The 23630-nt window shown below is 44.3% G+C and overlaps 1 protein-coding gene across 1 annotated transcript in view; it reads right to left on the bottom strand.

Annotated features, from left to right (window-relative positions):
- The window catches only part of LOC120999265 (pecanex-like protein 2), a 535756-nt gene that overhangs the window by 254834 nt on the left and 257292 nt on the right, over window positions 1-23630 (bottom strand). Inside the window, exon 9 of the mRNA XM_040430137.1 lies at window positions 12789-13042. Within this exon, the coding sequence (XP_040286071.1) occupies window positions 12789-13042 (254 nt within the window). The remainder of the gene's footprint in view (window positions 1-12788; window positions 13043-23630) is intronic.

Here is a 23630-nt window from a genome sequence, read left to right on the forward strand (position 1 = left end):
TTGTCACTGCCGGCCGGGCTGTATCCAGAGTGAAGCAGGTGATTCCTTATGTGATTATTCTTTTTTTCTCTATCACCGCAGGGACCTTGTTTTGAATCCAGTGGACATCACGCCGACGCCAGCGACACCCTGGATGAGGTAGGACCAGATTTTATTAGGACTGGGTGAGTGAAGCCTTGCATTGGGCTTAGTGTAAAAAAAAATTGCAGCTTCTTTGTAAAAATGGGGGGGGGGGGGGGGGGGCGATTCAAGGTTTTCACTGGGGCCCATAACAGTCTAGTTACGCCCCTGTGAAGGACCTTCGATGACATCATTGTCATGTGATCTTTTCAGCAGTGGAAGTGGAGGTAGGACCTGTGATGAGGTCACCATCATGTGACCAGTGCAGAAAGAGGCAGCTCAGCAGTGGAGACCTGTGATGCCATGGAATGAATGTAAGTGTCAGAGAAATGCTGGGAGATGTGGTTCTCCCCATTATACCTCCTCCCTGCTTAGTGGGAGGGAAATATGTTATTTAACTGGGACTGTTTGCTAGAGGGGCTGAAAGGAGGGGAGGGGTGTCAGTTACATAGGACTGTATGTTATAGAAGACTATAAGAAAGATATGTTTTTTACATGGGACTGTATGTTATAGAAGATTGGAGGGAGATGACTGGTGTTATTTACATTGGACTGGATATTTTAGAAGACTGGAGGGTAAGGAGTGATGTTATTTATATGGGACTATGTGTTGGAGGGGCGTGAAAGAGGGGATTTAAGTTATTTACATGGGACTGTAAGTTATAGAGAACTGTAGGAAGAGAAGTTATTTACATGGGACTGGAGGGAGAGGACTGGTGTTATTTACATGGGACTGATTGGTATAGAAGACTGAAGGGAGAGGAGTGAAGTTATTTACATGTGACTGCATGGTATAGAAGACTGTAAGGAAGATTGGTTATTTACATGGGACTGTATCATATAGACGAATGGTGTTATTTACATGGGACAGCATGGTATAGAAGACTGGAGGGAGGGGACGGGCATTATAATTTATGGGGGTACTACAGAGATGATTATAACTACGGGGGTACGGCAGGAGGTATTATAATTACAGGGGGCACTGCAGGGAACATTATAAATACTGTGGGCAGGGTATTACTACTACTGAGGGCTCTATAGAAGTGCCTTATAGATTATAAGAGGTGCCCTATAGGGAGGCCTTATTAGTACTGAGGGCACTGTAGCGAGCCTTATTACCACTGGTGATACTATTTGGGGGTGGCTTCCGCCTGGCAGTGAGCCCGGTGATGTCACCGGCACTAATGGACATGCTTTAGCGCTGCCTTAGCCTGTAAAATGGCTAGGGCAGCGCTAAAGCCACCCATCAGTGCCGGTCTGTTGGGCCCATGTTCATATATGCCTGCATTATTGAGGGGGGAAAAAAAGAATATTTGAATATATGCAAATGATCCTCTAGGAGCAACGGGGGTTTTACCATTACACCTAGAGGCTCTGCTGTCTCTGCAACTGCCGCTCCCTGTCTAATTTGACAGGGCCTGGCAGTGAAAATGTCATCCGGGCCATGTTAAAGTGCACAGGGCGCGGCAGTTACAGAGAGAGCGGAGCCTCTAGGTGTGATGGCCAGTTTGCATTGTTCGCCCGCGAACATATGCGGACTGACATCTTTTTTCAGAAGTCCGGCGAGGCACAGGTAAGCCCTTACCTGTGACTGTGCCGCAAGCCGGTCTGAAAACAAATGCAGTCACTGGGAGCAGGCAGTTCCGAGAACAGCCCGATGAAGGCCCACGGTGGCTGTTCTCGGAACTGCCTGCTCCCGCTGACAGCACTTGTTTTCAGACCGGCTCGCGCACAGGCACATATAAGGGCTTAGGCTACTTTCACACGAGCGTTCGGAGCGGATCCGTCTGATGTTTCATCAGACGGATCCGCTCCGATAATGCAGACGTTTGCATCCGTTCAGAACGGATCCGTATGCATTATTACTTAGAAAATTTTCTAAGTCAGAAAGTAGCCTGAGCGGATCCGTTCAGACTTTACATTGAAAGTCATTGGGGAACGGATCCGCTTGAAGATTGAGCCATATGGTGTCATCTTCAAGCGGATCCGTCCCCATTGACTTCCATTATAAGTCTGGACGGATCCGCTCGCCTCCGCACGGCCAGGCGGACACCCGAACGCTGCAAGCAGCGTTCAGGTGTCCGCTCACTGAGCGGAGCGGAGGCTGAGCGCTGGCAGGCGGATGCATTCTCAGTGGATCCGCCTCCACTGAGAATGCATTAGGGCCAGACGGATGCGTTCGGGGCCGCTCGTGAGCCCCTTCAAACGGAGCGCACGAGCGGACACCCGAACGCTCGTGTGAAAGTAGCCTTACCTGTGCCTTGCCGGACTTGTGGTTAAAAAAATAAATAAATAAATGGGAGTTTAGGTTGAAAATAAATAAATAAATGGAGCAGTTTGAAGAAAAAATTAAATAAAAAATCAAATACAAGGGGACTCTTTAAGGTTCTGCAGCATGTGTCGCAAGTTGATTGCCCATCATCTTCTCTAGTGGGGTCTCAAGCAGTGCGTTATTTATCAATTATTGGGTCAATTGTCTACAGGTTTTTCTTTCATATATGCGTCCATAGGTTCGTGGCTCCTTCTATCTACCCGATGCACGGCTTCGTAACAGCAGACGCATTTATTCTTAGTAGACACATTTAGCATCAGGGTCAAAGTAAGCTATTGTGCATCACGTGAGTAGATTTAGGACTAGGGGGTTGGTACAGTTGCTAATATTCCGTTTTTAACATGTTCAGCTACGTTCAGTCATTTCATCAGCAAGGTATCAGTTGCCAGGTACAGTAGCATTGTGGGTGCGTACTCACATTCCACTTACAAAGTTGGTTATGGCAAATCTGTTTGTCGGACAGGTCTCTCACGTGTCTATTATATCCTTGGTTAGGCTCTAGCCTGTCACGGCCACAGACTCGATAAAAAAAAAAAAAAAAACTTAAGTCCTGTCATGACTACAGGCGACTACAGGCATTAATTTGATACGTCTGTCATATCTACAGACACAATAAGTCCTGTCACGACTACAGGTATCAATTCGATACGTCTGTGATGTCTACAGACACATTAAGTCCTGTCACGACCACAGGATACGGTCCTACACTGTGTGCCTCGTCCACTCTCATGTCTCAGTCTACACTCGTTCGGGGCTTGCAAGGCTACTTAGGTCACATTCTATTCTGCTATGTACACATCTTCCCATATTCAGTCACTTCGGTGAAGGGGTGCTCCGCATGCTGGACGGCATCTCGTGTGCTGGTACGGTGGTTCTTGGCACATCGGTGGTCCGTGATACTAGTGATACTAGTGAATGGCACAAACTGGTGTTGGGTATTCATCTTCTGCATTAATCATGTTGTGTTTTAGTAGGATGTCTCAAGAATCATTGATGGGCGATACATCATCATCCCGTGGGAGCGTGGTGTCACGTTCCGCAAGAGACTCCACACCATCATTAAGGTCATGGAGTTATCCAAAAGAGGCATTCCATTTCCAGCTTCTGCAAGGAAGGTGGAACTGTTTCGTCTTCCGTCTTCAGTTCTGGAGGTCCAAAATCCGCAGGTGGTGTCCATGGACACTCTTCAGACCTCGCTTACGCAACTGCACGCGGCCATCAACTCCATGGAGCCATCATTGTTGAACTTTCAGGCCAGGCTAGAGTCGGTCGAGGCAGGCGATACAGCTGCCCGTTTGGTGTGCCAAAGTCCGACAGGTTCTTCTAGCCTACAGGCTAGTGTTGCTGGTGGGTCAGGTTCTGTACCCCCTATCGCACCGTTCGTTTTCGTTCCAGCCAACATTCAACAGGAAATAATTGACGGCAAGGACTTGAACTTAGCGTCCTTACTCATAACAGCCCATGAGGTGCCATACAACAAGACCATAGTCTGTGGGGAGGTCTCGGTGGTCCTCAAATCTAAGGACGTGAGGTTGAATAGAAACTCAGCATACCAGAGTTTGTCTTAGCTTTTAGTCTGTACAGGGATGTTGTCTTATCCTGTTAGGGTCCCATCCACATGCAGACTGGGTACAGTATGTTATCAATGGTCTTTACGCAGGTTTCCATACAGGGCTATTGGCTCTTCTCTTTTTGCAGGTCTCTCCACAAGCAGACCGCGTACCATCACCAGTGCCCAGGCTCGACCAGCTAGTGATGGATTAACGGTTTATCTCACCACTGCCAGGTCCCTTATGACTAAAGCCCTGTCCTGTAACACCCTGAGGATATACAAACCGGATTCCAAAAAAGTTGGGACACTATACAAATCGTGAATAAAAACTGAAAGCAATGATGTGGAGGTGCCAACTTCTAATATTTTATTCAGAATAGAACATAAATCACGGAACAAAAGTTTAAACTGAGAAAATGTACCATTTTAAGGGGAAAATATGTTGAATCAGAATTTCATGGTGTCAACAAATCCCCAAAAAGTTGGGACAAGGTCATTTTCACAACTGTGTGGCATCTCCCCTTCTTCTTACAACACTCAACAGACGTCTGGGGACCGAGGAGACCAGTTTCTCAAGTTTAGAAATAGGAATGCTCTCCCATTCTTGTCTAATACAGGCCTCTAACTGTTCAATCGTCTTGGGCCTTCTTTGTTGCACCTTCCTCTTTATGATGCGCCAAATGTTCTCTATAGGTGAAAGATCTGGACTGCAGACTGGCCATTTCAGTACCCGGATCCTTCTCCTACGCAGCCATGATGTTGTGATTGATGCAGAATGTGGTCATCTCCACATCATTGCATTCAGTTTTTATTCACAAATTGTTTAGTGTCCCAACTTTTTTGGAATCCGGTTTGTACTATGAATTAAGGCTATACATCAGTTGTAACAATTATGTTCATTATGTTTGCACCACGGTGTGGGACAGCCATGTCCTGGTCATGTGTTTCATTTGAATCCACTCGATTGGTTTTTAAATTGTACATTTTCTAACTTCATTTTAAGCTAATATTAAACACTATCTGCACAAAACACATAAGTAAGTGACTATCAAGTGAAGGAATTTTATGGGGTTTTTAATTTAAAGTAAATGTGTCACCAAATATTTTCTCTGCTGGTTAAAACCAGATAGCAACAAATATCCTTATTTCTAATGTGTTTTTATTATCTGATTGCAGATTTGTTTATTATTTTTCCTACAGTTGCAAGAAAAAGTATGTGAACCCTTTGGAATTATATAGATTTCTGCACAAGTTGGTCATAAAATGTGATCTGATCTTCATCTAAGTAACAACAATAGACAATCAAAGTCTGCTTAAACTAATAACACACAAAGAATTAAATCTTACCATGTTTTTATTGAACACACGATGTAAACATTCACAGTGCAGGTGGGAAAAGTATGTGAACCCCTAGCTTAATGACATCTCCAAGAGCTAATTGGAGTGAGGTGTCAGCCAACTGGAGTCTAATCAATGAGATGAGATTGGAGATGTTGGTTACAGCTGCCCTGCCCTATAAAAAACACACACTAGTATTGGGTTTGCTTTTCACAAGAAGCATTGCCTGATGTGAATGATGGCTCGCACAAAATAGCTCTCAGAAGACCTACGATTAAAAATTGTTAACTTGCATAAAGCTGGAAAGGGTTATAAAAGTATCTCCAAAAGCCTTGCTGTTCATCAGTCCACGGTAAGACAAATCGTCTATAAATGGAGAAAGTTCAGCACTGCTGCTACTCTCCCTAGGAGTGGCCGTCCTGTAAAGATGACTGCAAGAGTACAGCGCAAACTGATCAATGAGGTGAAGAAGAATCCTAGAGTGTCAGCTAAAGACTTACAAAAGTCTCTGACATATGATAACATCCCTGTTAGCGAATCTACGATACGTAAAACACTAAACAAGAATGGATTTCATGGGAGGATATCACAGAGGAAGCCACTGCTGTCCAAAAAAAACATTGCTGCATGTTTACAGTTTGCACAAGAGCACCTGGATGTTCCACAGCAGTACTGGCAAAATATTCTGTAGACAGATGAAGCCAAAGTTGAGTTGTTTGGAAGAAACACACAACACTATGTGTGGAGAAATAGAGACACAGCACACCAACATCAAAACCTCATCCCAACTGTGAAGTATGGTGGTGGGGGCATCATGGTTTGGGGCTGCTTTGCTGTGTCAGGGACTGGACGGATTGCTATCAGCGAAGGAAAAATGAATTCCCAAGTTTATCAATACATTTTGCAGGAGAACTTAAAAGGTTTCTGTCTCCCCATTAAACCGTTTTTTTTTTTTTCTTTACTAATAATCCCTACACTGTGATCTCAGCATACATAAGCTAATTAATGATTTTCGTTCAGTAGAATTTGCTAAAAATTGATTTTTATAATATGTAAATTACCTTGCTACCAGCAAGTAGGGCGGCTACTTGCTGGTAGCAGCCGCATCCTCCGATCGTAATGACGCCCCCTCCGCTTGTTGATTGACAGGGCCAGGGAACGGAATCGTTCTGTGCTGGCCCTGCCTGTTTTCATTCAATATCTGGCGCCTGCGCCGCGGCCGTACCTATCTTCAATCTGCGCAGGCACACTGAGAGGCGGCCACTCACTCGGCCGCTCCATCCTCAATGCGCCTGCGCCGATGACGTCACATCTACACCCGGCGCAGGCGCATTGAAGATGGAGCGGCCGAGTGAGTGGCCGCCTCTCAGTGCGCCTGCGCAGATTGAAGATAGGTACGGCCACGGCGCAGGCGCCAGATATTGAATGAAAACAGGCAGGGCCAGCACAGAACGATTCCGTTCCCTGGCCCTGTCAATCAACAAGCGGAGGGGGCGTCATTACGATCGGAGGATGCGGCTGCTACCAGCAAGTAGTGTAGGGATTATTAGTAAAGAAAAAAAAAAAACGGTTTAATGGGGTGACAGAAACCCTTTAAGGCCATCTGTCCACCAGCTGAAACTCAACAGAAGATGGGTGTTGCAACAGGACAACAACCCAAAGCATAGAAGTAAATCAACAACAGAATGGCTTAAACAGAAGAAAATACGCCTTCTGGAGTGGCCCAGTCAGAGTCCTGACCTTAACCTGATTGAGATGCTGTGGCATGACCTCAAGAAAGCGATTCACACCAGACATCCCAAGAATATTGCTGAACTGAAACAGTTCTGTATAGAGTAATGGTCAAGTATTACGGAGTCCTGACCGTTGTGCACGTCTGATCTGCAACTACAGGAAACGTTGGTTGAAGTTATTGCTGCCAAAGGAGGTTCAACCAGTTATTAAATCCAAGGGTTCACATACTTTTTCCACCTGCACTGTGAATGTTTACATGGTGTGTTCAATAAAAACATGGTAACATTTAATTCTTTGTGTGTTATTAGTTTAAGCAGACTGTGATGTCTATTGTTGTGACTTAGATGAAGATCAGATCACATTTTATGACCAATTTGTGCAGAAATTCATATCATTCCAAAGGGTTCACATACTTTTTCTTGCAACTGTATGAGGGCAGCCATCTTGCCTGGGCTGTTTTCAACAGCATTTAAAGAAAACATTAAGAAAATGGATTTACAGCACACAATGGTCTAGGGCTGACCATATTGACTTAAATGAGAGAGCTTTATAGTTCTTTGACCAGTCATTGTACACGGAAAGAATAGATAAGATTTGACAATCACTTATTGTGAATGGTGGATCCTGTCTTATCTATAGACAGAGGTGATATCATTACAGGCAGGATTAGAATGACAGATAAGCAGGTAACTGCAGTAAAGGAATCTGTACACACCAGGAATTGGCCCTATTATTAGGCTTAGCGGCCAATGCAAAAACTACAGGATTTTATGTTTGTTTGTTTTTTAATTAAATAAAGATATTGACATGGAACATTAAAAATAACTATTTAAAATATGTTAAACATAAATATGTGATTTAAAAAATAGGTAAATTCCTTATGATGCCTTCCCTTTAACCCCTTAAGGACACATGACGTACCGGTACGTCATGTTTCCCGAGTCCTTAAGGACACATGACGTACCGGTACGTCATGTGTTGTTCCGATCACGGACCGCGGTATGGAAAAGCAGAGGTTAACAGTCGGGAGCTCCCTCCCTCTCCCATCGGGGGGCTGCTGTGCCTTTGCAGCCCCCATACAGGATGGGGTGACAGAGGGAGGGAGCTCCCCTCCTTACCCTTCCCCGTCTGCGCAGTTGTGGCCACAACTGAGCAGACGGTGAAGGTTCCCATGGCAACAGGACGCCTTCTCAGGCATCCTGCTGTCCGTGGTGCTGAACAGATCTGTGCTAAAGGCATAGATCTGTTCAGACAAAGTGTAAGTAAAATACAGTACAAAACACTATATAGTGTACTGTACTGTATTATACAGACATCAGACCCACTGGATCTTCAAGAACCAAGTGGGTCTGGGTAAAAAAATAAGTGAAAAAAAAGTGAAAGAAAATGTAAAAATCAAAAAACACATTTATCACTGATTAAAAAAAAAACGGTGCCAAAAAAGCTATTTCTTGTTACATTGCCGCACAAAAAGTGTAATATAGAGCAACCAAAAATCATATGTACCCTAAACTAGTACCAACAAAACTGCCACCCTATCCTGTAGTTTCTAAAATGGGGTCACTTTTTTGGAGTTTCTACTCTAGGGGTGCATCAGGGGGGCTTCAAATGGGACATGGTGTAAATAAACCAGTCCAGCAAAATCTGCCTTCCAAAAAAAAAAAAAAAGGCGCACCTTTCACTCTACGCCCCGCTGTGTGGCCGTACAGTAGTTTACGGCCACATATGGGGTGTTTCTGCAAACGGCATAGTCAGGGCAATAAATATACAGTCTTGTTTGGCTGTTAACCCTTGCTTTGTTAGTGGAAAAAATGGGTTAAAATGGAAAATTAGGCAAAAAAAATGAAATTCTCAAATTTCATCCCCATTTGCCAAAACTCTTGTGCAACACCTAAAGGGTTAACGAAGTTTGTAAAATCATTTTTGAATACCTTGAGGGGTGTAGTTTATATAATGGGGTCATTTTTGGGTGGTTTCTATTATGTAAGCCTCGCAAAGTGACTTCAGAGCTGTAGTGGTCCCTAAAAATTGTTTTTTTTGTTAATTTCTGAAAAATTTTAAGATTTGCGTCTAAACTTCTAAGCCTTGTAACATCCCCAAAAAATAAAATATCATTCCCAAAATAATTCAAACATGAAGTAGACATATGAGGAATGTAAAGTCATCACAATTTTTGGGGGTATTACTATGTATTACAGAAGTAGAGAAACTGAAACTTTGAAATTTGCAAATTTTTCCAAATTTTTGGTAAATGAGGTATTTTTTTATGCAAAAAAAATAATTTTTTTTACTTCATTTTACCAGTGTCATGAAGTACAATATGAGACGAAAAAACAATCTCGGAATGGCCTGGATAAGTCAAAGCGTTTTAAAGTTATCACCACTTAAAGTGACACTGGTCAGATTTGCAAAAAATGGCCTGGTCCTTAAGGTGAAAAAAGGCTGTGTCCTTAAGGGGTTAAGTAAGTTTTAACTGCATTGGTGCTGGATCGACCCATACATTTTGAGATTTTTATTCAACTGTCTAGAAAAGTTAAGTTACAGATGTAGTAGAGTTAACACACATGCTTTATGAGACATGTTATCTAAACTAAATGCGTTCAACAAGCACCTTCAATTGCTTTTCAATGGCTTTTGTTTCAAGATAACGTGATGAATTAAGAAATTTGAGTTAAAAGTTTGTGTGTTAATCCTGCTACCTCTGTACTTTCCTAGTAGAGCTAAAAACGCGACCAAATTGGCTATGTAAACACTAATTGGTACTGTGGCTTCTTCTATGTCTCTATATAGTAGTATAGGGATAATGTATTAGATATACACCAATATTTGGCGTGTATCTGCCACAGATTCAGTTGCAAATGGGATTTGTGGCCGAATCTGCGACTTTTCTTCGCTCACACCAAGTCTAAAAACGGGGGGGGGGGGGCGTAGTCAGGAAGTGGCACCTGTTTTAGGTGTAGAAAATGATCTAAATCTATGCCAGCAAGGGAGTTTCTATCTTTTAATCTTATGTACTTTCAATAAAGATGATATTTTTTTATAGACTACGTGTAGCAGTGTACTATTTTTCTTATCGGAGGTGTATAAAATCAAGCATGTACTCATGCAGTCTGCCTTTACAACGATTTGTAAAAGAATGGGTCAGTCTAAAAACATCACTGAATTTGCAAATGATACTGTTATAAGGTGCCACTGTTGCAACAAGTGAGATTGTGATATTTCTTTCCTCCTAGATATTTCACAAAGTGGCATACCACGTAAAGTTATGGAGCATGGTCGCTGAGTGCTGGGGAGCATAGTGCATAAATTTTGTCAATGCTCTGCCGACTCATTAACTGTAAAGTTCCAAACCTCTTCTGGCATTAACATTAGCACTAAAACTGTGCCAGGAGCTTCATGACATGGGTTTCCATGAATAAGAAACTGCATGCAAGCCTTACATCACCAACCACAATGCCAAATATCAGATGGAATAGTGCAAAGTTTGGACTGGACACTGTAGTAATGGAAACGTGGTTTATCAAGTGTCAAAAATGCTTTGGTGTCTGGCAGTTTGATGGATGAGTTTGGGCTTGTTCAATGACTGGTGAATGTTATGTGCCTGACTGCATTGTGCCAGGAGGAGACATATTGCTATGGGGTTGGCCTAGGCACTTTCATTCCGGTGAAGGGAAATCCCCAGTGCACAAAAAAAGATTCATAAAGGCATGGTTGGGTTTGGTGTGGAAGAATTTGACTGAGCTGCACAGAGCCCTGTCCTCAACCTCATCAAACACCTTGGGATACAAGAGAACAAGGATTGTGAGCCAGATCTTCACTTCCTACATCAATGTTTGACCTCACACATGCTGTTTATGGAAAAATAAGTTATTTTAGCTGTGCATGGGGTCCTGTAAGTGTAATATGTGTAGGTATCCGTGTCCCAATGCTTTTGTTTATATAGTGTATATACAGATGTAGCAGGGGTAACACACACACACTCTTAACTCAAATTTCTTAACTCATCAGGTTTTCTTAAAACAAAAGCCATTGAAAAGCAATTGCTTAATGCAGGCATGCTCAACCTGCGGCCCTCTAGCTGTTGCAAAACTACAACTCCCAGCATGCCTGAACAGCCTACAGCAGGGCATTTTGGGAGATGTAGTTTTACAACAGCTGGAGGGCCGCAGGTTGAGCATGCCTGGCTTAACGCATTTAGTTTAGATAACACGTATCATAAAGCATGTGTGTTAACTTTGCTACATCCGTACACAAGACTGGGCACCGGCCTCTACATAACTTAGAAGGATTTTACACTTGTCCAAATGTTCACCAGCTTGCTTGCTGGCATATCCACAAGTAGTTGCAGGGACCGCGCTGATACCAGCAATAATAGACACAATGCAGACTTCAACACACGCTCCAGCAGGCAGCTGTTATAAATCCACTCCTATGGAAGTCTCCTGCAGTACTTCAATGTACAGCACCAATTCCTTCACAAGACAAAGAGACACATAGCGCAATACCCAAGTGGTAAAAGTAAGTATCCAATTTATTGTACTTACAAAGTCCATGTGATAAAAGGCATTTCATAAAATCACACCCGACCCGGGTTTCGCCTTAGGCTTCGTCAGGGGTTGAGGAACTGAATTCCCTCAGACTCTGTGTTAAATATCCTTCCTAAATTGCTGTAGGGCAACACCCAGCTTCCCTTTTGTCCGGAGGGCGGGTGACATGCATTAAATACAACAACACTAAAAACATCCATAATACAAAAAACAATCATACACAATATCAGATAAAAAACAACAAATTGCAAACATTATCCACATGCGCTTCGCATGGGCAATACAAAAAGGTTAAAATATGACAGAGTTTGCGCAAACAGTGCAGCCTGCGATTATGACATGCAAGCTGCCTTCATATCCCATTCTATGTTGAGGCCGTGTGGTAGGAGGGTGCCCATCTCATATATCCACTCTGCTTCTCTTTTGTTTATCTGTTTAACAGGGTCTCCCCCTCTCCAATGTCTCCGCACCAGTTCAACGGCACAGAATCTTAAACCGCTCAGATTTTTCTGGTGCACTTTTTTGAAATGTGCATTAACACTGTGGGTCTCCAGACCCTTCTTAATGTTTCGTACATGTTCAGCAATGCAGGTTTTTAATTTTCTTAGAGTACGACCTATATACTGTGTCTTGCAGGGGCACTCTAACAAGTAGATTACCCCCGCTGTTTCACATGACAGATTCCCTTTTATTTTACACTCCTTATGTTTTGATGTTGACGTCACCATACTTATATTGATATTTTTCTTGTCTTCCTTGCTGGTACCAGCTCGGTCACTGCAACTACTTGTGGATTTGACTGTTTTAAGGAGACTGAACCTACTCCTGGATACGGGTTCCGCTGCTTATTTGTGACTGTGCATCCAGCCCCCCCTTTTTTTCTATGATTGCTGGCATAGATTTAGATAATTTTCTACATCTAAAACAGGTGTAGAAAATGACAAATGGGATGGGGATACTGGCTCACCCTTTTCACCGCCCCCTTTTTTAGACCTAGCGTGAGCATCGGAAAAGGGGAAAAAGTTGCAGATTGTGATGTAATTAACTTTTGCGCTGCAATCTGCGACACATATAAACCAAAAAGTGTGGTATATTTGTTCGTAAAGGACCTCCCTTAATCCCCTCAATATATGCCATTACAAATAATGTTTATAATAGTACATACCTTTACAAAATATTTGATGAGGATTTTGCGAAGGTCAAACACCTGGAAAAGACTTGATGCATTACTATATATTACACTATAACCTTCAAGAATGTATTGGCTTCGTGTTATTTCCCATGTTAGCCATCTCAGATTGAAAGCAGCATTACATGACAGAACGTGTGGCAAATGACCAGTTTGGAAACAGCAGCATCCAGTGTTGTCCTCATCACCTTCAGTAATTGCTTCCACCTCTCTTTGGTGACAGTATGTTCCTTTAATATAAAACAGAAATCTTAAGAGAGTTGACAGAGATAAAAAAAAATTATGCATAAGCAAATATAATGAAATAAAACAAAACAGCACAGTAATAAACTCTTAAATCTCCTAACCGCTCCAGAGTCAATGCTTTTGTGGTCCCTGCAGGTCCAAGTTTAGATTCTGTAAGTGATGATGTGCAAACACTGAAGCATCAGCATGATGTCAGTAAGCAAGGCACGTGACAGCAGCAAGGGACCACTACAACACTGGCATTCAGGGGTTGCAGTCACACGGGGTACAACTGCAACTGGACCTAGAGAAGGAAGTTTACCTGGGCACATCCTGATCCCCAGGCAAGTATTGTTTCCCTGGGATGCAGATTCAGCTGAAAGCTATGACATAGGGCTAAACCGTGAGTGGGCCCAACCTTGCTACCCAAGGGGAGCGCAATTAACTAATAGGCACTGAAGCTCTCATTAGTATGCAAAGTCCACATAGTTGTGAATATGGCGCTCCAAGTCCAAGTGCTAGCATTGCTCACCGCTCCTTGGTCTTCTTCTCCAGATGTCCTCGCGTCACTAGGTCCTGGCAGCGAACAGCGTCCGGATATACTGTGTGTAGGAGTGCACTATGACCTGACATTGTGCAACATCAAGTCATAGTGTAGTGCGGGCGCCAAGACAATGCTGCATGAAGAGAAGTGGTGCCCATCGGAGAAGAGAGTTGAGTTTTTTTTCTGGTCTGCGCTGAGGTCTGCATTTAGGGAACCAAGGAGTCCGTGTTATAGGGATCTGAGGTCTGTATAAATTTGGGGTCTAATCTGGGGTCTGCTTAAACTTGGGGTCTCATATAAGGTCTGTATAAATTTGTTTTTTGCATACATTTGTGAGCTGATCTATGGTCTGTTTAAACTTGGAGTCTGATCTGGGTTCTGTATAAATTTGGGGGCTGCATAAATTTGGGGATTGATATGGAGGGCTGATTTGGCATCTATAAATTTGGAGTCTAATCTGGCATCTGTAAACCTTTGGGGGCTGATTTGTGTTCTGTATAGACGTCTGCATGTAATGGTCTGGACCAAATGGAGAAGAAAAGGTAACTGAACACCTTATATCCCTGAATACATCACCTGTTAGTTACTGGATCTGCCCTTGACTGCTTCTTTTAAAAATTGTTTAAATCTCTTTATTAGAAAGTAATGTCACTTTAAATTGATTTGAGGGGGGAGGGGGGACTACGGAGGGTGGGAGTGGTAGTGACCCTGAGGATGATGTGTCACAATGTAATTCCTCAGTCCATTGCTCTCTGGGGTTGGTATAGTGAAGGAGGGACAAGCTGTGTTCCCTCAGGGCACTCCCTGTAGATTTTTGCACCCTGCCAGACGGTGTAAATGTCGATGTGGATACTAGGCAGGGCACGTGTAGGAGATTCAACGGCCAGCATGAAAGAGACAAGGAGAGATGAAACTTAACAAGAGTCTCTCTTTACTGTATGCACAGTAAGAGTTGTAGTAAATTCAAGAGTTATCTGTACACAGTGCAAATCGTCCCAGGTATTCAAGCATTAGCTAGGTTGCAGCAATGGCCCTCCAGTTACTCCTTCTCTTGCTAAAGTCTCTGTTATTGATTGATTCTGTGGGCTTTCGAGTCCGTGCTACTACACCACAAAACATAGGACATGTCCTATAGACACGGCGACTATATGGTCATGTGAATAAGCCCTAAATCTGCTGCCTTGACCAGCGACCAGCTACTGCCTCCATTCCAGGTTCAGCTTGCCCTGAAAGGTACAGTTCTGCTTGTTAGTGTAGTTCAGGCGTGTCTTCACTCTGCTTTTTAACCCTCCTGAAGACTTTCTATCTAGGGGATGTAAATCCCTGCAGAGGGCTAAAAATAAAGGGGAACACAGTATTTTAACCCGTTCAGGACCTCCGCCATACATGTACAGCAGAAATAAAGGGGTTTAAATATGGACACCTTTCAGAAGCTGAGCAGGTGCTGTTGCCACCGGGTGCCTGCTGTTATATAGAGCAGAAACCTAAAGGCAATACTCGTACATTTAACCCCTCAGGTGTCATGGTCATTTGCGAAGCAGAATCTAAGTCCCGCAACTTCCAATTTGGGGCACTGCACGTGCGCCGTGCAATGTACTGTGCCACCCTATATGAGTGGTGTGTTAAGTAGTACTATTCCTATCAGTTTAATCCCTGTTACGTCCCCTATCAGGGCCCGGTGTATGGAATAGATTTTAGGAACCGGGAGATGGAAAAAGATGGTTGGTCGATTGTCTTACTTCCAATTTGGGGCACTGCGCGTGCGCCGTGCAATGTACTGTGCCACCAGATATGAGTGGTGTATTTAAGTAGTACTATTCCTATCAGTTTAATCCCTGTTACGTCCCCTATCAGGGGACGTGTATGGAATAGATTTTAGGAACCGGGAGATGGAAAAAGATGCAAGGTTGGTCCTCCTACTTCCAATTTGGGGCATTGCGTGTGCGCCGTGCAATGTACTGTGCCACCAGATATGAGTGGTGTGTTAAGTAGTACTATTCCTATCAGTTTAATCCCTGTTACGTCCCCTATCAGGGGACGTGTATGGAATAGATTTTAGACAACCGCAAGGAGTTGTCAATAGTTGACACACTCATGACATAAATTTTATTCCTCTATGTGTCAATCTTGGTGTAGTGATGACTGTGCTCGTGCGCACGTTTGGGAGATTGCAGGCGATTTTGCGGGAGTTTTTCAAAGCCTATGGTCGTGCTGAGGTAGTTCAGTGACAGTTAAGTGACCCAGAAAACAATGATTCTGCAGTGTGGGCCCATTGTTGGCCTAGTAGGCTTTAATGATCACCTTAGATGATCACAAAGAAAATTAATGTTTTTTCTATGCAAAATTATCCAGCCGATCGCTTTTGGTCTGTTCCCATTGAAGCAACGACCTTATCATCTGGGGTGTGCCAACATTGCCATTGCCAACACACTCATAGAGGTGATCGCTTCATTGTAATACGCAAGCCCCTTCACCACAACAAGGTAACGATCATGTATGTGCCGTTTTGTTTTTGCAGCCACAGTGCAGCACCAGAGGCTAGAAAAATTAGGCATGTACACATGCCTAAAAAATTAGGTAGTATTGCAGCCGCTGCTGTTTTCCAGGCAGAAAGTGCACTAAAACATTGCGGCTTGAACCCTAGTTGGTGGCGGATAAGTCACGCAAGTCATCCGGCATGCAGAGATAAAATACAGCAGCGTTTGGACCATTTTTAGCCCAAGGCAGCTCATCTCATCAGGCCTTTTTTAGTCAAATGTATCGCCCACTGTCAGTCCCTTCGGGATCCATGCCTCATTCATCCTAATAAAGGTGAGGTAATCTAGACTTTTTTGACCTAGGCAACTTCTCTTCTCAGTGACAATACCTCCTGCTGCACTGAAGGTCCTTTCTGACAGGACACTTGAAGTGGGGCAGGCCAGAAGTTCTATCGCAAATTGGGATAGCTCAGACCACAGGTCAAGCCTGCACACCCAGTAGTCAAGGGGTTCATCGCTCCTCAGAGTGTCGATATCTGCAGTTAAGGCGAGGTAGTCTGCTACCTGTCGGTCGAGTCGTTCTCTGAGGGTGGACCCCGAAGGGCTGTGGCGATGCGCAGGACTTAATAAGCTCCGCATGTCCTCCATCAACAACACGTCTGTAAAGCGTCCTGTCCTTGCCGGCGTGGTTGTGGTAGGAGGAGGATTACTTTCACCTCTTCCCCTGTTAGATTCCCGTTGTGCTGTGACATCACCCTTACACGCTGTGTAAAGCATACTTTATAATTTTTTTTGGAACTGCTGCATCCTTTCCAACTTCCGGTAATTCGGTAACATTTCAGGCACTTTCTGCTTATACCCGGGGTCTAGTAGCGTGGCCACCCAGTACAGGTCGTTCTCCTTCAGCCTTTTTATACGAGGGTCCCTCAACAGGCATGACAGCATGAAAGACCCCATTTGCACAAGGTTGGATGCCGAGCTACTCATGTCCCATTCCTCGTCCTCACTGAAGGTCTGTTTTTCCCCCCAGCCACGTACAACACCACGGGTACCAGATAGGTGACAACGAGCACCCTGGGATGCCTGCTGTGGTTGGTCTTCCTCCTCCTCAAAGCCACATTCCTCCTCTGACTCCTCTTCCAGCGTTGCCGCAGGTCCAGCAAGCGATGCTGATAAGGCTGTTTCTGGTGGTGATGGTGACCACAACTCTTCCTCTTCCTCTTCACGCTCATCTACAGCCTGATCCAGCACTCTTCGCAGGGCACGCTCCAGGAAGAAAACAAATGGGATGATGTCGCTGATGGTGCCTTCAGTGCGACTGACTAGGTTTGTCACCTCCTCAAAAGGACGCATGAGCCTACAGGCATTGCGCATGAGCATCCAGTAACGTGGCAAAAAAATTCCCAGCTCCGCAGAGGCTGTCCTAGCACCCCGGTCATACAAATACTCGTTGACGGCTTTTTCTTGTTGGAGCAGGCGGTCGAACATTAGGAGTGTTGAATTCAAACGTGTCGGGCTGTCGCAAATCAAGCGCCTCACTGGCATGTTGTTTCGCCGCTGGATATCTGAAAAGTGCGCCATGGCCATGTAGGAATGCCTGAAATGGCCACACACCTCGTGTCCTATAAGCCTGGGTACTTATGCACAAAGCGTTGTACAATCAGATTCAACACATGTGCCATGCACGGCACATGTGTCAACTTTCCCAAATTCAATGCCGCCAACAAATTGCTTCCGTTGTCACACACCATTTTGCCGATCTCCAGTTGGTGTGGATCCACCTGTGCGTTCAGGGCGGACAGGAGTGCTGGTCTGGTGTGACTCTCTGCTTTCAGGCAAGTCAACCCCAAGACGGCGTGACACTGTCGTATCCGGGATGTGGAATAGCCCCTGGGGAGCTGGGGGGGGGTGCAGTTGATGTGGAGCAAGATGCAGCAGCAGAAGAGGACTCAGCCGAGGAGGTTAGCGAAGAGGATGGAGTAGGAGGAGTAGAGGAGGTGGCAGCAGGCCTGCCTGCAAGTCGTGGCGGTGTCACCAACTCCTCTGCAGAGCCACGCATTCCATGCTTGGCAGCCGTCAGCAGGTTTACCCAATGCGCAGTGTAGGTGATATAACTGCCCTGACCGTGCTTTGCAGACCAGGTATCAGTGGTCAGATGGACCCTTGTCCCAACACTGTGTGCCAGACATGCCACCACTTCCTTTTGCACAATCCAGTACAGGTTGGGGATTGCCTTTTGTGCAAAGAAATTTCGGCCGGGTACCTTCCACTGCGGTGTCCCAATAGCTACAAATCTTTGGAAGGCCTCAGACTCCACCAGCTTGTATGGTAAAAGCTGGCGGGCTAAGAGTTCCGACAAGCCAGCTGTCAGACGCCGGGCAAAGGGGTGACTTTGTGACATTGGCTTCTTACGCTCAAACATGTCCTTGACAGACACCTGACTGTGGGCAGATGAGCAGGAACTGCTCAAGGCGAGAGACGGAGTGGCGGATGGTTGAGAGGGGGCAAGGAGGACAGCAGTGGTTGACGTGGCTGAAGATGCTGGACCAGGAGGAGGATGGTGGCTTTGAGTTTGTGTGCTGCTTGTACTCATGTGTTGATCCCATAGGCGTTTGTGATTTGAGATCATGTGCCTTCGCGAAGCAGTTGTACCTAGGTGGGTGTTGGACTTCCCACGACTCAGTTTCTTTTGGCACAGATTGCAAATGGCATCGCTGGTGTCAGAGGCAGACACACAAAAAAAATGCCACACTGCTGATCTCTGCAATGACGTAATTCTGGTGGTAGCAACAGCATGCGTCGATTGGCATGCTTTCTGGCTGATCCCGGGTGCCGATGCATGTTGTCTGACTGTGCCACTAGCTCCTTGCGACGACCTCCACCTGCTTTCAACTCGTCTCCTCCTCCTCTCTGTCTCCCCATCTGAACTTTCCCCCTGTTCTTCTTCTCTTCGAGCGGGCACCCACGTGACATCCACGGACACATCGTCATCATCAACTGCTTCACTTGTATCTGACAACTCAGCAAAGGAAGCAGCAGCGGGTACAACATCATCATCACACCGTACGTCCATGTGTGTAATGCTGCCTGACTGAGACATATCCCTGTTATCTGCATCCTCTGGCAATAATGGTTGTGCATCACTCATTTCTTCCAACTGATGTGTAAATAACTCCTCTGACAGATCAAGTGAAGCAGCTGTGGTGCTAGTGTTGGTGGTGGCGGCAGGCAGGCGAGTGGTAACTTGAGAGGCGCCTGAAGCTGAGCTGGAGGAGGATGGTGCGTCAAGGTTCCGAGCGGAAGCGGTAGAAGATTGGGTGTCCTGTGTTAGCTAGTCAACTATGTCCTCAGAACTTTTCGAGTTCAGGGTACGTGGCCTCTGAACACTGGGCATTATTCTAGGGCCAAAGGGAATCACAGCACCACGACGGCCCCTGCGGGGTGGCCTACCTCTGTAATTTTTTTTTTAGATTAGTTTAGTTGTACCATGCGTGCAAGCTAGTGTGACACCAGATATGAGTTGCACTGGTGACACTATGCACTTGCAGGGCCTTAAACACACACACATGTGCAGGCAACTGACTGCTATTTATTCACTGTCAAAATTGTTGTTTTTTAAATGTAATCTACTGTGACACCAGATATGAGTTGCGCTAGTGACACTATGCACTTGCAGGGCCTTAAACACACACACATGTGCAGGCAACTGACTGCTATTTATTCACTGTCAAAATTGTTGTTTTTTAAATGTAATCTACTGTGACACCAGATATGAGTTGCGCTAGTGACACTATGCACTTGCAGGGCTTTAAACATACACACACGTGCAGGCAACTGACTGCTATTTATTTACAGTCAAAAATTGTTTTTTTTTAAATGTAATCTACTGTGACACAAGATTTGAGTTGCGCTGGTGACACTATGCACTTGCAGGGCACGAAACACACACACGTGCAGGCAACTGACTGCTATTATTTCACATTCAAAAGTGTTGTTTTTTTAAAAATGTAATCTACTGTGACACCAGATATGAGTTGCGCTGGTGACACTATGCACTTACAGGGCATGAAACACACACACGCGCGTGCAGGCAACTGACTGCTATTATATTACAGTCAAAAAAGTTAGTTTTTTTAAAAAAATGCAAGCTATTGTGACACCAGATATGAGTGGTTGCACTGGGCAAGTGGGCACAGTATACGCTGTGAGCCTGACACACACGCTGGCAGGAAACTGCAATTAGATTACACAGGAAAAAAAAAAAAAAAGCAGACTGATGTTCTAGCCCTAAAAAGGGCTTTTTGGGGTGCTGTCCTTACAGCAGAGATCAGATGAGTCTTTCAGGACTGTAGTGGACACTGAATACACTAGCCTAGCTATCGATTTCCCTATTAAATCAGCAGCAGCTACACTGTCCCTCCTCTCACTAAGAATGCAGCTTCTGAATTAATCTAAAATGGATGCTGTCCAGGAGGTGGGAGGGTCTGGGAGGGAGGGTATGATGCTGATTGGCTGGAATGTGTCTGCTGACTGTGAGGTACAGGGTCAAAGTTTACTCAATGATGACGAATAGGGGGTGGACTGAACATCGCATATGTGTAATACACTAACAGGCAATGCATTACAATACAGATGTATTGTAATGCATTGCAGAGGGGATCAGACCCCGAAAAGTTGTGGGACAGAAATTAAATAAAATAAAAAAAAAGTGTTTTCAATAAAAAAAAAAAAAGTTTCAAGTTAAAAAAAGAAGAAAAAACGCCCCTTTCCACAGATTTTATAATAAAAAATTGAAAAAAAGATAAAACACACATATTAGGTATTGCCGCTAATGATCGGCTCTATAAATAAATCACATGATCCACCCTATCCGATAGACACCATAAAAAATAAAAACTGTGTCAAAAAAGCAATTTTTGTCACCTTACATCACTAAAAGTGCAACACCGAGCAATCAAAAAGTCATATGCACCCTAAAATTGTACCAATCAAACCGTCATCTCATCCCGCAAAAACGATACCCTGACTAAGACAATCGCTCAAAAAAAAAAAAAAAATATGGCTCTCAGACTATGGAGACACTAAAAGATGATTTTTTTTGTTAAAAAAATTATATTAGTGTATAAAACTTAAATAAAAAAGTATACATATTAAGTTTTGCTGTGTCCGTAACGACCTGCTCTATAAAAATATCACATGATTTAACCCCTCAGGTTAACGCCGTAAAAAAAAATCTAATAAAAATGGTATCGAAAAGTCATTTCGTCACTTTACATCACAAAAAGTGTAATAGCAAGCGATCAAAAAGTCATACGCACCCTGAAATAGTGGCAATCAAACCCTCATCTCATACCGAAAAAAAATGAGTCCCTAAATAAGACAGTCGCCTAAAAAATAAAAAAAAAAATATGGCTTTCAGAATATGGAGACAAAAAAAAACATTTTTTTCAAAAATGCTTTATTATGTAAAACTGAAACAAACAACAAACAAAAAGTAGTCATATTTGGTATTGTTGCGTCCGTAACAACCTGCTGTATAAAAATAGCTCATGATCTAACCTGTAAGATGAACACTGTAAACAAAAAATAAAAACAGTGCCAAAACAGCTATTTTTTTGTTACCTTGCCTCACAAAAAGTATAATATAGAGCAACCGAAAATCATCTATACCCTAAAATAGTACCAACAAAACTGCCACCTTATCCCGTAGTTTACAAAATGGGGTCACCTTTTTGGAGTTTCTACTCTAGGGGTGCATAAGGGGGTCTTCGAATGTGACATGGCAACTTAAAATTATCCCAGTGAAATCTGCCCTACAAAAACCATATGACGTTCCTTTCCTTCTGCCGTGTGCCTGTATAGCAGTTTCCGACCACATATGGGGTGTTTCTGTAAACTATAGAATCAGGGCAATAAATAATGAGTTTTGTTTGTCTGTTAACCCTTGCTTTGTTAGCAGAAAAAAATGATTAAAATGGAAAATCTGCCAAAAAAAGTTAAATTCTGAAATCTCATATCCATTTTCAATTAATTCTTATGGAAGGGTTAAAAAAAGCTTGTAAAATCAGTTTTGAATACACCGAGGGGTCTAGTTTCTAAAATGGGGTAACTTTTTTGGAGTTTCTACTCTAGGGGGTGCATCAGGGTGGCTTCAAATGGGACATAGTGTCAAAAAACCAGTCCATCAAAATCTGCCTTCCAAAAACCATATGGCGTTCCTTTCCTTCTGCACCCTGCCGTGTGGCCATACAGAAGTTTATGACTACATATGGTGTGTTTCTGTAAACTACAGAATCGGGGCCATAAATATTCAGTTTAGTTTGGTTGTTAATCCTTGCTTTGTTAGCGGGAAAAAATGATTAAAATGAAAAATCTGCCCAAAAAAAAAATTCTGAAATGTTATATCCATTTTCAATTAATTCTTGCGGAACACCTAAAGGGTTAACAAAATTTGTAAAATCAGTTTTGAATATCTTGAGGGGTGTAGTTTCTAAAATGTGGTCATTTTTTGGTGGTTTCTATTACGTAAGCCTCACAAAGTGACTTCAGACCTGAACTGGTCCTTAACCCCTTAAGTACTTAGGGCGTACCGGTACCTCCTAAGTTTAAATCTCGATTGCGGCGCGGCGGGGATTAATCCAAACAGGATGCCGGCTGAAATCATTCAGCCGGCATCCTGTCACAACGCCAGGGAGGGTCATGTGACCCCCCGTATCGGCGATCGCAGAAAATGACCTGTCACTTACCAGTAGGAGGAGCTCCCGCACAGACCTGTCACTTACCAGTAGGAGGAGCTCCCGGCCGGACGCAGAGATCGCAGCTCGCAGGTAAGTATCATGGTTCTACAAATTGCTAAGTAACCATGGCAACTGGGACTGCAGTAGCGTCCTGGTTGCCATGGTTACCGATCGGAGCCCCAGCGATTAAACTGGGACTCCGATCGGTACACTCCGCTGCCACCAATGATAGGGGGGAGATTTTAATTAGGAGGGGGAGGGAGGGGAGAAGGCCCACTGGCCACCAACGAGTTGACTACATGGGAAGGGAGGGGGGGGCCCACTGCCCACCAACGAGTTAACTACAGGGGAGGGAGGGGGGCCGGCCGCACTGGCCACCAATGAGTTAACTACAGGGGGGGGGCCCACTGGCCACCAATGAGTTAACTAAAGGGGAGTGGAGTGGCCGCACTGGCCACCAATGTGTTAACTACAGGGGAGGGGGGGGCCGGCCGCACTGGCCACCAATGTGTTAACTACAGGGGGGGGGCTGCCCCCTGCTGCCTGGCAGCACCTGCCAGGCAGCAGGGGGCAGTCATGTACACAGTTCTGTTAGTATATTCTAACCTGAAGCATCCCCATCACCATGGAAACGCCTCTGTGTTAGAATATACTGTCGGATTTGAGTTTTCACGAAGTGAAAACTCATCTCTGAAAAAGCTTTTATGCAGACGGATCTTCGGATCCGTCTGTATAAAAACTAACCTACGGCCACGGATCACGGACACGGATGCCAATCTTGTGTGCATCCGTGTTCTTTCACGGACCCATTGACTTGAATGGGTCCGTGAACCGT

The sequence above is a fragment of the Bufo bufo genome, chromosome 4 (genome assembly GCF_905171765.1).
Source record: "Bufo bufo chromosome 4, aBufBuf1.1, whole genome shotgun sequence".
In the NCBI taxonomy this organism is placed as follows: Eukaryota; Metazoa; Chordata; class Amphibia; order Anura; family Bufonidae; genus Bufo; species Bufo bufo.